Genomic DNA, 14,347 nt, shown 5'->3' with positions numbered 1-14,347 from the left:
TGACAGCGAAGAGGACGCAGATAAGAAGAAAAAAAAGAAAGAGAGCGTGCGGCCCAACTACTTTATCTCCATCCCCATCACTAACACACAGGTGAGGTATAGAGGTTCTATTCACTTGCTTGTGTACTTTAAGGATCATACTTACGTTTGTGTGCATTGTATCCAATTATTTTTTTAAATTACAGTTTTTATTTATTAAAAATGTTTGCCACCTTACTGATCAACTTATTGATTATCCACTTTTTGTTTTATCATCCTTTTCCCAACATTCATGTTTGTTTGCAATTCACCCAACTGATCAGAAGACCTTCCAAAAACTATGTACTCTTCCATCAACATAACATATTTTTCACAAAAGATATACAACCTATAATATTATTCAATGTGATGGACTATCAGTAACTTAAGCACTTTAAAGTTAGTAAATTATTTTTGAACTACTTAAGTAATTGCAAATGTGTTGCTAAATAAATGTATTAAGCATTCAAAACTATTGTATGCTTTGAACAGTAGGCAGCAAATGAAAAAAAATAAGTGTAGTAAATTGGAAATGTAAAACAAACATAAGCAACTGGGATATTTAAGGAAAGTTCTCCTTTTGTAGAGAAGTCTTTAATCTCTTATCCTAAAATACTGTTGATTAATTTAGTGTTTGACACTTGGTCATGGTCAGTGTAGCCAAATCGGTAACTGCAGAAAATCTGTTACGGAAAAAACGTTCAAGATTATATTACCTGACAGATGATGACACTGAAATCTTAATGCTTATTGACAAAAAAACAACTCTGAATGAACTTAGACTTACCTCATGGTTATCTTTTATTGACGCCTCATCTGTGGTGTTGAACTGCAGAAGTTGCCTCTCTTTCAGTCTTCCTCCATACATCCAGAGGAGTGGAGGTAAAGAACATATAGGACTAGAATAGGTAACAAACAGACCCTGAATGTGACAGCATATGCCGGCTGCTGCTGATTGAACTTAAATCTATCCAATGACAGATCAGCTCAGCCGTGACCCAGGTCCAAGAGGCGGTACTTCAGCAGGAGCCCCGATTGGCCAGAGCCATGATCCCTGTCCCAACTCTCCACATCACGCTATTAGTCACTCATCTTGCCAGTCAGGAGCAAGTAGACCTGTGAGTGGATGCACACACAGACACACTAACACTCTGTAACGCACATAATGGCTTCATAATATTTATACACACTTACAAACCACTAAAGCTTTAGTCTAACTAAACATTTTGGGAAACGTTTAACATTTTTGTTGTAAAAAGCTATCAAACAGTCAATACATTCCAACCATTACACTTTTTCAAAGCAGAAATGCAGCACAGGTTTTTAGAAATGACAGTAATCATGTGTATGGAGGGTTTAAAGGACAGAAATGAAATGTGTGTAAAAATATAAATATATAATAACAAATATATAATGTTTAATTCAATGCTCTAATAATTCTGTAATTTATTGCTTAATGTCCACCATTTATAAATAAATCCCATATGAAATGACACATCACATATGTCACATATATGTTTTAAATAAATACATTAGAATAAGTGTGTAATTATTTAATACTTGTATTGATATGTATATATATATTATATATTTATAGTTTTTTTATACAGTATACACTAGACCAGTGCTTCTCAAAGTGTGGTCAGCGGACCACTGGTGGTCCGTGAGCGCCCCCTAGTGGTCCGTGAGTATATTGGTAACATTTCACATTTGAAATAAATAAATACATTTAAGTTTTCCGCTCTCTCGCGGGAATATCTCCGCAATGGAACGAGCTTAAGTTTCACTTTCAATTGCATGATATAGCCCAGCGCAACACCTTTGTCACACATGTTGCCACTTGTTTTTACCATTTTCACGCGATTTATAATCTGTTCTAGAAAAACTATGTGTTTTTTCTTTTTCGATTTCATGAAGCGTATTATCCATGCTGAAAGTAGATTTAGATGTTTTAGGAGTTAGATAGAGATTATTATCTAATATATGCATCCAATGAAGCATTGCATGAAGTCTGTTGATGAATCAGAGGCTGTTGTTGGGGCTGCAAAAACGTTTTTTTATTTTTGTTTTGTAGGCAGACCATGCAGGCCAGCCCGATGGTCACCAAGGTTCATGTTTTAATAGCATTTTTACAAAAAAAGCCCACGCGAGCCAAACATGTGAAAAATGGCTTGGACCTCAGAGAGTTAAACTCGGGCCTGCGACCTTAGTTTTACTGTATTTCGTTTTTAAAATCAACAGCGGAGGTTTGTGTATTTTGCATATCTCTCAGTAGCCAACGATCTGTGAGTCTGTTGGACATAAACTCCGTAATAAATGTAGTCTACATTTCATAAGAGGTGTAAAACCTGAGCATTTTAAATCGCATTTGAACGAAATGCTTATATAATCTGTAGTTGTATTTGTATTGTTGATTTAATGAGTGAACGAGGCGATACAGAGAAGGTTAAGCTGTCATAATTAGGCTGTAATTTGTTATATACTGTTGGAGTGGTAAGCAGGCCTATTGTTTTGCGATATTTGGTGAGTTAGGTGGTCCGCGAGTGTTTTTTTATTGGTTAAGTGGTCCTTTGCATGAAAAAGTTTGAGAAACACTGCACTAGACTGTTGTGTAAGATACAACACATTACCTCTGACAATATATCCAGTAATTTGCACAACATTTTTTTTTTTGAAAGCAGGGATCATGAGCTCTCAGTTGAATTGATCAGCTTTATGACGTGCACATACATCCTGCGCAGATTTAATTTTTCTTCATTGACTGATTGTTGAATAAAAATCCCTCTTTTGTCCTGGATTCTGCCTTTTCCTATTGCCCTGCCATGATATAACCAATAATACAGCTTTGAATACTTCTTCAATCGGACAGAGTACCACTCAAATCAGTTTAATGCTTGCAACCATATATTATCATTCAGTCTGTGATGCTGTGCATTGTTACCACATCAGAGAGACAAACAAGGCCTCGTGGTTGTTGTGGTCGGATGGAGAGTCCTGCACTGAATAATAACAAGCATGTAACGCTGCTTTTGTCTTTATCTCTCCCTCTCAGCACTTCCAGGGAAACTGCTTGATCGTGCTTTAAATGTTTAAGGGTTAGATTACGATAATGAGAAAAGCACTGCTGAAGGAGGACGGTCCCTGAGGCCAGAAAGTAATCTGAGGCTTTTATTCCAGTTAATAACCAGAGTAAAATGTCTCTCTTAAACCTCCTCAATATGATGTACATTTCATCCTATTCCATAAATGTGTCATGTAAATGGTCAAACAATAACACAGGAGACATTGCTAACCATCTAGTGTCGTCAATGAGGAAGAATACTACCAATTTGTATTATATTTTAAGTACACTTTTAGAAATATGTAAAATCATTTCCAACATTCAACACAAAAAAGTGCATTTTATATTCTTGATTTCTCATTCATTTAATATGTTCATGTTTTCAGCTCAATGCAGCTTGTGTGATGATACTGATGCTTAATCTTAAGTAGAAGATTGTGTCATTAGTAATCACTGGATTCTCTCGTTATGTAATATGAGCGGGAGGGAGAGAGGGGATTAAGTTGTGAACCGGTGTGTGTCAGCGTGTGTGTGTGTTAGTGTTTGTGTGTGTGCGGTGTTCATTCATGTGTTTATATTTTCTTACAGGGCCACAACCGTCCTGGCTGAGGCCGAGCCGTCATTGGCCGAGCTGCTGGGTGGGCGGGATCTGGTGCTGCCCTTCTCGGGGATCGGTCATTTCAGGAAGGAGGTGGTGTTTGTTGGGCTGGCCCCCGGACAACACAGACACACACTGGACAGTCTGGCAGGTTGGTGACAAACATTTGACTTTTCGCTCTTTTAAATGCGTCTGTCTGTCTGTTGAATCCCATTTTTGTGTCTCTTTGTGCTGTATTAATGTAAACATTTCTTTAGAAGATGTTAATGTGATACCGTACTTTCTCTTTACGGTCAACTGAGGAGCTCTGAAGATTTGTTGTCTTTCCTAATGACACTCAAATGGGGCGGATGCTTTCTGCTGTGGTCACAGATGAGACATCTTTAGGACATCATATGGTGTAATCTATAAAGGCTAACCCTCACACTCTCGCATTCAATATATTGTGGATTGACCTGAGGCACAGGAGAATTCTTTGACCTGCATTTATGCCCTGCACTACTCTTAATGTGTTAAAATATCGTTTAGGTTCATTAAAATAAAAACACAGCAAGAACATATTGGAAAAAAAATCCTGGAAGAGATATGCAGATTCTTTACTTAAGTAAAAGTATAAATAATATTGTCTTAAAGTACTACTAAAGTATCAAAAGTAAAGGTACAAACTCTTATTAAAGTGTTATATTGTGATTATCGTACAATATTATTTAATTCTGCTAATATCACTCACCTTTACACGCAAGAGTATTTAATTATTGTAGTTCATAATTGTGGAGCCAGTTATAGACACTTAATATAATACCTGGTAGATAAGTATTATAGTAGTGCATCATATCATATAAGCATGTTTATGGTTAATGTAACTAAAGCTGTCAAAGTAGTGGAGTCAAAAGTACAATATTTAAAATACCAGTATGTCAAAATAGTAAATAACATTCCACCACTGCTTAAAATGGTGTAAGTGGATTTGGTCAAATAATATGTTTTTTGGGTCATTTTCTGTGTGTGTGTATCTGGATAATGTTTTGACACAAGTGTGTACAGCTGTGCGTGTGATACGTCTTCATCTATCTTCTCACATTCGTCATTTTGCATCTGTACCAGTGTGGGGGGGTGTGTGTGTGGAAGCACTTGCATGTGTGTTTTTGTGTTGTGCCTTTGGCAACAACATTAAGCCAACATTTCTAAGAGGATTCTCACTCTATTGCTCATGCGACACCGACACACACACACGAATACACACACATTTATTTTAATATTAACTGCTCAGATCAGAGCAAATATTACATTTGGCATATTAGTGACGATCAAGCGAGTCAAATCCCTAAAGGCATTTCATCACAGGGCTTGATATGAATCGGAAAAGCAGTAGATTCATCTTTTAAAGAGATCGGAGAGATGGTTGAACGCAATTAACCCGGCTATCAGGGTTCAATTCATCTTGAAAAGTCACCTGATTGGAATTTTATGAAACATTTGTGTTTGCTTGACGAGGAAGTAGTGATGAGCTTTTAATGCCAAGTGACCAGAGAAAGGTAGGTGTGTTTCTTTTTGCTTGGAGGTAAACATGCAGCGTCAAAATGTCTAACTCGTGATCTACTCCATCAAACCTCTTAGCTGACATGAATACAGGCAGACCCTCCCTAATTAACCCAATCAAACTCAACCAAGCGTAACCCTCGAGTGATGGATCGCCTGCTGCAGCTCATGTGAAGTGTGTTGAAAATTATTAATAGGAAGAGTTTTGCTCGATTGGTCGTTTCATGTTGACATTTGGGTGCTGGCGTTTACAGCCTCAAATGAATTATGGCAGTAGTTGAGCTTTAAAAAGGAGCACAAACACCTGTGTATTCAATCAACAACTGTGTTAGCTATAGAATCAGACATTTGTTCCATGATAGAATGAACAAAATAAAAGATTACAAAAGAGATGTGGAATTTATTATATAATATACGAAGTAAAAGGTGCAATTAAAGATAAGATAAACAAACATAAGAATTAAAGTAAAACGTAAAATCAAAGATACAAAGTCAAGTGCCGGGATATTTAGTGCATGATGCTCGGAGGGAGGGGTAAACAGTCTGATAGCCACAGGCCTACACTCTTTATCAAACATAAAAGCGTTCAAAAGGAATGCTGCAAAGTGGTTCAAGATTTGTATTAATTCGTTGTTTTCCAAAGCTTTTATTTATTTATTCTTTTTATCATGAGTTCAAAACTTTACACCTTTTATACAAACAAAAGTAAGTCAAACATGTTACCAAAACAAAGAGGGGGATACAGTTTACAGCTAGTAATGTAGTTTCTATTGGCTTATCACTTTTATACTATAATAACATTATGTCAATCGCTTGATATGGGGCCGATGTCTTTATGTCAGAATCAGAATAGGAATACCTTTATTCGGCCCATAGAGGGGACATTTGCATTGTATTAAGTAAAGAGCCAAGATAGCTTAATATCAATCACTAAACATGCAGACAAATATTGAAGGTAAAACTAGAAATTACACAATTTACAAAATACACATGTCAAAACCTTATACATTTTTCCCGTTTTCTGTTTTTCACTCTTACAGAATAAGTCATTTTAGTTTTCTTTTTTTAGCCACCGTTTATTTTCCCAGGTATAAATTGAAACATTTCTTTGAGATTATACATCCTAATAAGGCTCTATTATTTGCGAATCTCCAGTATATATTTGCTTTATTCACCTCGGTATTTCCTCAACCGTGTTTGTTGACATTCGTTGTTTGCTTTTTATATAAGGAGTAATAAAGTAAAAAACTATTTCAATTTAGGTGAATTTGTTGAATCAAGTGCTCCACTATGATGCCATTCTCTTTAGGTTTGACATACAATGTAGTTCCAGCCTTACGGTTCATTAAGCTATGATGAAGTGTAGAAATAAGCCATGCTGTTGTTTGATGAAACACATTGACTTCTTCCACAGGAGTATTTCCCTCCGATTCCTCCCTTTTTAGTTTTTATTTATATTTCTGACGTGAAAAATGACACTGCAACTCCAGAAAATGACATCAGCGAGTCCATATGTTTGTATTGGAAAACTAAATAAGGATAAGGCAGGAAGTCAGACTGCAGTCTGCTCCCTCCACCCCATCATCGATTATATACTAACCTTTCTCTCCCTGTGGAGCTCCTCTTCTAAAAATACCCCCCTGGTTTCCCTGTAAACCTCATCAGTCGGTGTCAGTGTGTGTGTCTGTCCTTGCAGGTTATTTACTGCTAGTTTGTGTCCTTGTTTTGTATCTGTTTGGTCAAAGGATATGAAAGTAAAACGCTTCTTTGCCCATCTTCTGACTCTGCCATCTGTTTCTGTGCCCTCCAATTCTGGCTTTTACAAAAATCCATGAAAGGGATTTGAGAGGAATCGAGGTGGATGACGTACATCTTGCTCATGATCGGGCTCCGATCCATCTCATGACCTCTGTTACGTCTCTGCCGTTTATTGCTACATATTGAATTATGTCAACTGAAAGCCTCCTGCTTATAACACGTTTGGTGTCATGTGTTGCAGAGTTGTTGCAAAGCCGTTTTGAAGAGCAGGGTCTTCTGCAAGAAGGCAATCGCGGGTTTTCCCCCCACCTCACCATGATGAAGCTGTCCCGAGCATCGAAACTACGATCCCAGGTACACACACATTTATATAGTGTGGAGAGATGCTCAATATCTTAGCATACTATACAAGGCTATATTGACATGATTATGAGTCCAACATGCCTTTTACTGCTAATAATGGACTCCCCATCAACTTTCTCTTGAACATGATATCTCAGGAATACATTGAGTGAGTTTCTCATGTGTCTCATATTTGGTACATCTGTCCACTTGGACTCAAAAAGGAACTGATAAAATGTTGTGGTCAAAGGTGGAGGTCACTGTGACCTCATAAACATGGCCATAACTCTTTTAAAATAATGTATATGCTAATTTAGATCATTAAAAAAAGGATTAAAATGCACAAATATATATATATATATATATTTTGTAACTGTTATATTTACTTAATAAGTACTCAGACCTCACCTTTTAGTGTAAGGGAAGCTCCACATTGTGATGTCAAAAGCATCACTAAACTGGTGATTATGTCACAACACAAATTCAATATTTTTTTCCATAACAATGTCTGTATTTACATAACAAATAGTATACACATATCCAAACTAATTTGCACTGTCACAGCATGGTTTTTGTTTTAATGGATAATAACAACATGCAGTATATTCGCATCGAATGATTTACTCCAGTCATGCTTTTATACGCAGTCCAAAGTAACGAGCTCTCTTGACTGATTCAGAACAGTAGCTCAGTGGCTGGGAAATGTCCAGCCAAGCAACTGAATTCCTAGCTGTTGTAATACAAATCAACTAAATAATTCAATAGTTTATGAACCATTATATTAGGGTGTATTAGTGGAAGAAAACTCAGGAGTTAAAGAACAGTTTAATGTGATGGAGCTATTGAGGAAATAGAGTAGGATATAAATAAAGCTGAGGTGGAAGAGGACAGAAAGATGAGTACTGGTCAGGGGGAGAGACAGGAAGGACAGCATCCATCTTTTTCTTCCTTTGACACCTGATGACATCATATCCTGACTGGCGTCTGCTGGGCGGCATCCTTGTCTTCCCCTGTCAGCGTGTGAGTGTCTACATCTGTGTGTGTGTGTGTGAGAATATCCTAAAAGTGTGATAACTTTTCTTTCCGTCTCTCAGGGTATGAAACGTGTGGACCCAGCCCTCTACTCAAACTATACAAACAAGTACGTGCTGTTTTATTCAGATAACTGTTTCTTATTTCCGGCACTGTTTTATTCCATTGCTCCAGTCTGGATTCTCAATGATAACAGATCATTGGTTTAATTAATCATTTTTTTAAATAGCACATTTCAACACAAGACAATTCAAAATGCTTTACAAAAAACTTAAAAAGCATTAAAGCATAGTGCAACAGTAACACAGCCTTTAACAATACTTTCACTTTCACATTGGCACACACTTGCCATTTTGTTTTGTGTACAATGATAGGAATTGGCTTAGCGTCCGCAGCTCATAGCCAAAGTGGGCGTGGGAGCGAGCGAGAGAGATAAATGCAATTTATGTAAACAAATTATTTCCAATGCACACTTTTATAATTATTGGGATGAACAGGTTTGAAATCATTTCAATGTATACTATAGGACAGTAACCAAAAATATAGTTTAAAAACTGGAGAGATAAAAAAATATGCATAAATAAATGTTAACTAGGTAAAATAAGATATGAATGAACAACAAAAATAAAATAAGTTACATTTATTTTGTATTGGCTATGATAGGTTATTGGTTATGTTCACATACTTATTTGGTTATTAAAATGTAAACCAATCTTTTCATATGGGTGTTTAGAGTTGTACCCCCTACATCTAATCAATAGTAATTGTGTGCTTAAAGTGCACCAGATTGAAGCATTTTACTTTAAAATGTTCAACATTTCTTCCCGGGGGTGCATACTCCCGGACCCCCCTAGAGGATGTGATGTCCACCCCCCTATTAAAACATGTTCATACAATACTGAATACATTTGAAGCCTTTTTGATGTATATTACCTATGTCAATAAGTTTCTGTTTTTGTAGTGTATTGGTCTTTTGTAGAGATTTTTCGTTTATTCTTAATATATTCTGTTGTGTATTCCTTGGATACTTTTATTTTTTTCTACTGTACGATTTTCTAGGGCAGCAAATTGGTTAGAACCGGCCCCGCAAATGACTAATACGCATGCCAAATGTGTGTTACTGTGAAGTTGACATTTTAAAATGTTACGTTTGTAAAGTATCCTTCTGTTTCCCTCTTATTCCCGCAGATAATCAGCCACAAATGCGAAAGGAGGTGAGATAACCTAATATTGAAAAAGCACACTTATTAGGCGCATTCACACCGCAGTACTTTTCCCACAAAGGTTCATCAGAACTTAGTTCATGAGAACTCGTTAGTTCTCATGAACTAAGTACAGATCGCGTTCACACCGGCATAAGTTCCTGGGGAAGGATTAGGCAAATGAAGCCGCTGACGTCACTTCTTCTTCTGCTTTGGGTTTACTGGCAGGCCGCAAACAACTTCACGGCGTATACTGCCACCCGAAGTCCCCGGCCTGATAAAAACTGATCCAGATTTGATCAGATCCGTTCCAGCCCCTTTTTTAGAGATTTGGGTATGGAGGAAAATAGAGAGGGTTGTGTTTTCTGACACTTGGTGAGTTCCCTGGAACACCGGGGACACATATTCATGTATAAAAGACGTGCATTTTGCATGATAGGTCCCCTTTAAGCTTTAAAACAAATGAATAACGACTATATATAATAATAAAATACACAGAGCCTGTCCTCTCTTTTTCCTCTCTTCCGACAGCGTCAGTGTCTGTCTCATGCAGCAGCTGATCCAGTAATGAGTGACCCGGCCGACAGTAAAAAATAAACATATTTATAACTAGTTTAGGTAGTTTGAGAGGTAGGCTAATTGAAATAGCTAAGGGTGATGATCTGACTTGAAGTGTGTGTTTTGCTCCCGCTGCATCACAGAGGGAGGAGCTGCACGTCTCCGTCCTGTCAGATTAGACTTCACTCGCGTTTATGTCCATATCGAGATAAAGATAAATAATCTGAATTCAGTGTGCAGTTTACTTTTGCGGGGTTGAGCAGCAGAGGTGGGGGGTGGCAGGGCTATTGCGTCATCATTATCACAAAATGATCGTATAGAGGCGATCACACGGAGCCGTATGACCCCCCAGAGCGCTCCGTTTCCAGATCTATCCACCTTTGGACCCGTTATAGTTTGCGGGGTCCGTTTCTATCGTTTAGTTACGGCCTCGTGTGGCAAAAAGGGCTATACGCAAGAGAAATATGCGGATACAACCCGTTTTCGTCCTCGTGGGGCACCAGCCTTATAGGGAAACATTCAAAGATAACCCACATGACCTCACAACATCATGTGAGGCCAGGTGTTTGCCTCATGGCACAGCACTGTATGCTAAAACTCACACCCAAGGAACAATCGTAACTTCCTTCCACTCATCCTCTCTTCCTGTAGTGTCATAAAACCCCCTTCCAAAGACATCTGTTATCACACATCCGTTTACATGACATTCTCAGGATGCAGCACGACTTTGCGGCTGCGGGTATAAAATATCGAGCACGGACTCACACCAGGTCTGCCCGTCCTGCCTTGGGCTGGAACATGCCCGGAAAGCTATCGACGCCCCCGGTTCGTGCGGACACTGTGCCCGCTTCACCATCAAGAGCCTCCGCCGACGGCTAGCACGCCAAGCTAGCCTGTCGGGACGAGACCCTTTCATGTCTAGCGATATGCCGGCCGGCAACCGAGACATGGGGGAAGCCGCCACGGAGGCTGAGCCGTGCGCTGAGGCTGAGACTTGCGCTGAGGCTAGCTGGGGCTCCCAGCTGGACCTCACCGTGGCTCCGCCCGTGGAGGACGTCTTGGAGTTGGACTATATGGAGGATGACGACGAGGGTACCTCGAAAGCATACCAGCTTCGCCCCGTCTCAGCATGGATTTGTAAGCCGTGTGCCAACGCGCTGCATCCAGGCTGGACATCCCCTGGCCTGAAGTAGTGAAGGAGACCACCAGATCTCGCTACGAAGGGAAGAATTTTCCCCAGGCTGCGAGGATGGCAAGACAGCTTCTCCCAGTTTTTCCGGAGCTGTTGGACGAGGTGTCTGTCTCGTGGAGGGACCACCCGTTCAGCAGTAAGTCCCCGATCCAAGGAGCTTCCTCTCTGGATTTCGAGGGCATGGGGAAACTCGGCTTGCTTCGCATGCCTCCCATGGAGCCGCTAGTTGCAGCCCACCTCCAACCGCGGCTGTCTTCGGCGTCCAATAGGAGCCCCACACTGCCGGCAAAAGCGGATCGTTTTCAGTCAGCAATGACCGAACGGGCTTACAAAGCGGTGGCTTTGTCTGTAGGGCGCTCAACGTCTCGTCAATGCTGACTGCAGAGCTGTGCGAGGACATGGCGAATAAACCTGAGCCTGCTGTGTGGGACGAGATTACCGCGGTCACGGACATTTGCCTCCGCGTGCAGCGCTGTGCGGTCCAAGCCACGGGTAAATCACTTGGGATCATGGTAGTGCAGGAGAGAACCAGGTGGCTTAACCTGACGAACCTACCAGACAGGGAGAAAGAGGACATTTTGGACATGCCAATTGTCCCCGAAGGCATATTCGGCACCGCTCTGGCTTCGATGCAGCAGCGGTGTGAGGCCAAAAACAGAGAAGACAAGGCTCTCCAGCTCTGTCTTCCCCAGAAGGTCCAGCCGCCGCCTCTGACGGCCCCGCGACAGACCTTCGCTCAGGCTGCCTCGCGACCCTCCCAATTTAAGATCCCGAAACGGCCAAAGCCACATCCCGCCCCGGTTCAAAACCCGCCCAGGCATGAGGCGAGGACGAACTGGCCAAGGAGGTCCCCAGCCCCGACAGCAGGTGCACCGGCACAGCCGGCCCAGACTTTCGGTCATCAAGCGAGGAAGAAGAAGAGAGCGGCCTGACAGCCTTCCCTCCTCTCCTCGGTGGAAGAGCTGGAAGCAGTGTGCAAAATACGGGGGGGTCCGGGGTAGGGATGGGAACGATTAATCGAATATTTGAATATTCAAAATTATTCAGGTATTCTAATAATTATTCAGGTATTCGAATATGAGTTATGAATATTTGTATTAATTTTTTCTTTTCTTTTTTTGGGAGGGATGCCTAAGTTGATTACATATTATCAAATTGAATAATTCAATGTATACGACAGTGCCATAGCTAAATGTTTTAGGTGACGTCTAAAGGTGTGTTTTGCTCCGCTCACCGGTCCCTCACAGCGGGCAGAGCTGCAGGTGCTGATCTCTCTATCTCGCGTCCGGTACTTCACTCGCGTTTATGTCCAAATCCATCAGATCTAGCTAGTTCTAGCTAATGATATGGCTGCTGCCCCTGCCTACACGCAAATCACGCAGACTCAAACCTCATCTTATGCCCAAATGCGGCGCAAATGCGCTCCGCAGCCGTTGCGAGGTTCCGGCGCTAACAGTTCATGAGCGTGCTCCCCCGCCCCCTATCAACACTCGCGACACATGAGTGGCCAGCCTAAACAACAATAAGCACTGCTTGGCAACCGTGTGTGGCGGCAAAGGACATTTTGACAGGAGAGATTTAGTTTTGCCGGTATTCAACATATTTTACCAGTCATAGTCCGGTAATTATTTACACTCTAAGAAGAGTCCTACACAACAGACATGGCGTCAAATATTTCGACCAGGTTAGTGAGTGCGGTGTAGAGTGCAAACTATGCCAAATTAAACTTATATATATATACTATACCTTGCTATACCCGCAACCTCCGTTCCAGCTGATTGTGAATCGCCTCCGCACATGAAAGCTGTAGGCCTATAGCTGTCAAACTGTGATCACCAGTTCAATACATTTGACAAATTCGACTTGGTTGCTATACTTATTTGAACATGTATTTATTTATTTCCAAAAGTTATTGAAAATTCTTTTTTCGAAAATAAATGTTTTTGGTGGATGTTTTTGACCCAATTATATCTTCTATTTTGGCTGGCCAAAGCATTTCCTCGCATAGAATCGAAAACAGACGGCTCTTTAACCGTCGCGTATTCATTCATTCTTGTGAACATCAGAATATATAATTATTTGACGGCACCAGAGGTCGCGTTAACCGAATATTTTCCGTCTATGACAGATTTTTTTTAACAATGACGGAAAAATCTGAAAGCAGTCTGTCATTTTGACAGATTAGAACAAACTCGGAACAGCGCCAAAGTTTCCCCGCAGCGGGGCTCCGGTGTTATGCATGCCCTCCAAAAAGGAAATGATATCGTTTCCAAACCTAACTTTGCCGTACAAATCATTGAAATGTATGGGAGTTTTTGCTTTACGCTGTGCACGCTACCGCGAGGTGCAGTGGGCATGCATAACACGGCATAACACTGGCGCTAACTGTGGGAGATGGGGACCCCCCCGATTATTGACGGGTATTTCGCACACTGGCTGGAAGTTCCCCGTTCTCCAGCTCCACCTGTTCTGCGCTGGACTGTGCTTCCGGAGGCCACCCATGCCCCCGACTCCCCGTCGCCTGGTGTGATGTCCAAACGATATCCGGTTCGCGCCATGAGGAAGGTGGACTTTATGTTGGAGACAGCAGATTCTGCTGCCCGTTTAAGTCACACAAGCACATGTCCACGTTCTTTAATAAAGCATATTTCACTGTCGTTTCCAGGTTTGAAGCCAAGGGCGCAGTCAGAAATAATGACAAGAAAAATAATAAGCAGTCAGGTGACTGTGCCGCTTCTGAGGGGAGCTGTCACCTCCCTCAGCAAGCGGACGGTAACCGAGTCTTTTGCACTCCTTTCACTCTCATGAGCGAGAGGTGGAAAGCGCTCACAAGCTCAGCTTGGGTGTTGAGGACGATATCGCGGGGCTACAGGCTCCAATTCGCTGTCGCTGTCACTCCCCCTCACTTCTCGGGCAATGTGCCCGGGGAGAGTCGGCCCGTATTCTAGAGCAGGAGATTTTCTAGCTGTTAGAAAATAAAGAGGCCATAACTATAGTGCCCCCCGAACAGAGTCAGAGCGTCCCCAAACGGGGAGGGAACGGAATTC

General features: G+C 41.2%; 1 protein-coding gene across 1 annotated transcript in view; it reads left to right on the top strand.

Annotated features, from left to right (window-relative positions):
• LOC117492692 overlaps nt 1-14,347 on the top strand; it is a 133,886-nt gene that overhangs the window by 101,148 nt on the left and 18,391 nt on the right. The window contains exon 18 of the mRNA XM_034143086.1: nt 9,537-9,562. Within this exon, the coding sequence (XP_033998977.1) occupies nt 9,537-9,562 (26 nt within the window). The remainder of the gene's footprint in view (nt 1-9,536; nt 9,563-14,347) is intronic.

The sequence above is a fragment of the Trematomus bernacchii genome, unplaced genomic scaffold (genome assembly GCF_902827165.1).
Source record: "Trematomus bernacchii unplaced genomic scaffold, fTreBer1.1, whole genome shotgun sequence".
In the NCBI taxonomy this organism is placed as follows: domain Eukaryota; kingdom Metazoa; phylum Chordata; class Actinopteri; order Perciformes; family Nototheniidae; genus Trematomus; species Trematomus bernacchii.
Note: the sequence above shows the minus strand (reverse complement) of the source record. Positions and strands in the feature narration are given on the sequence as shown.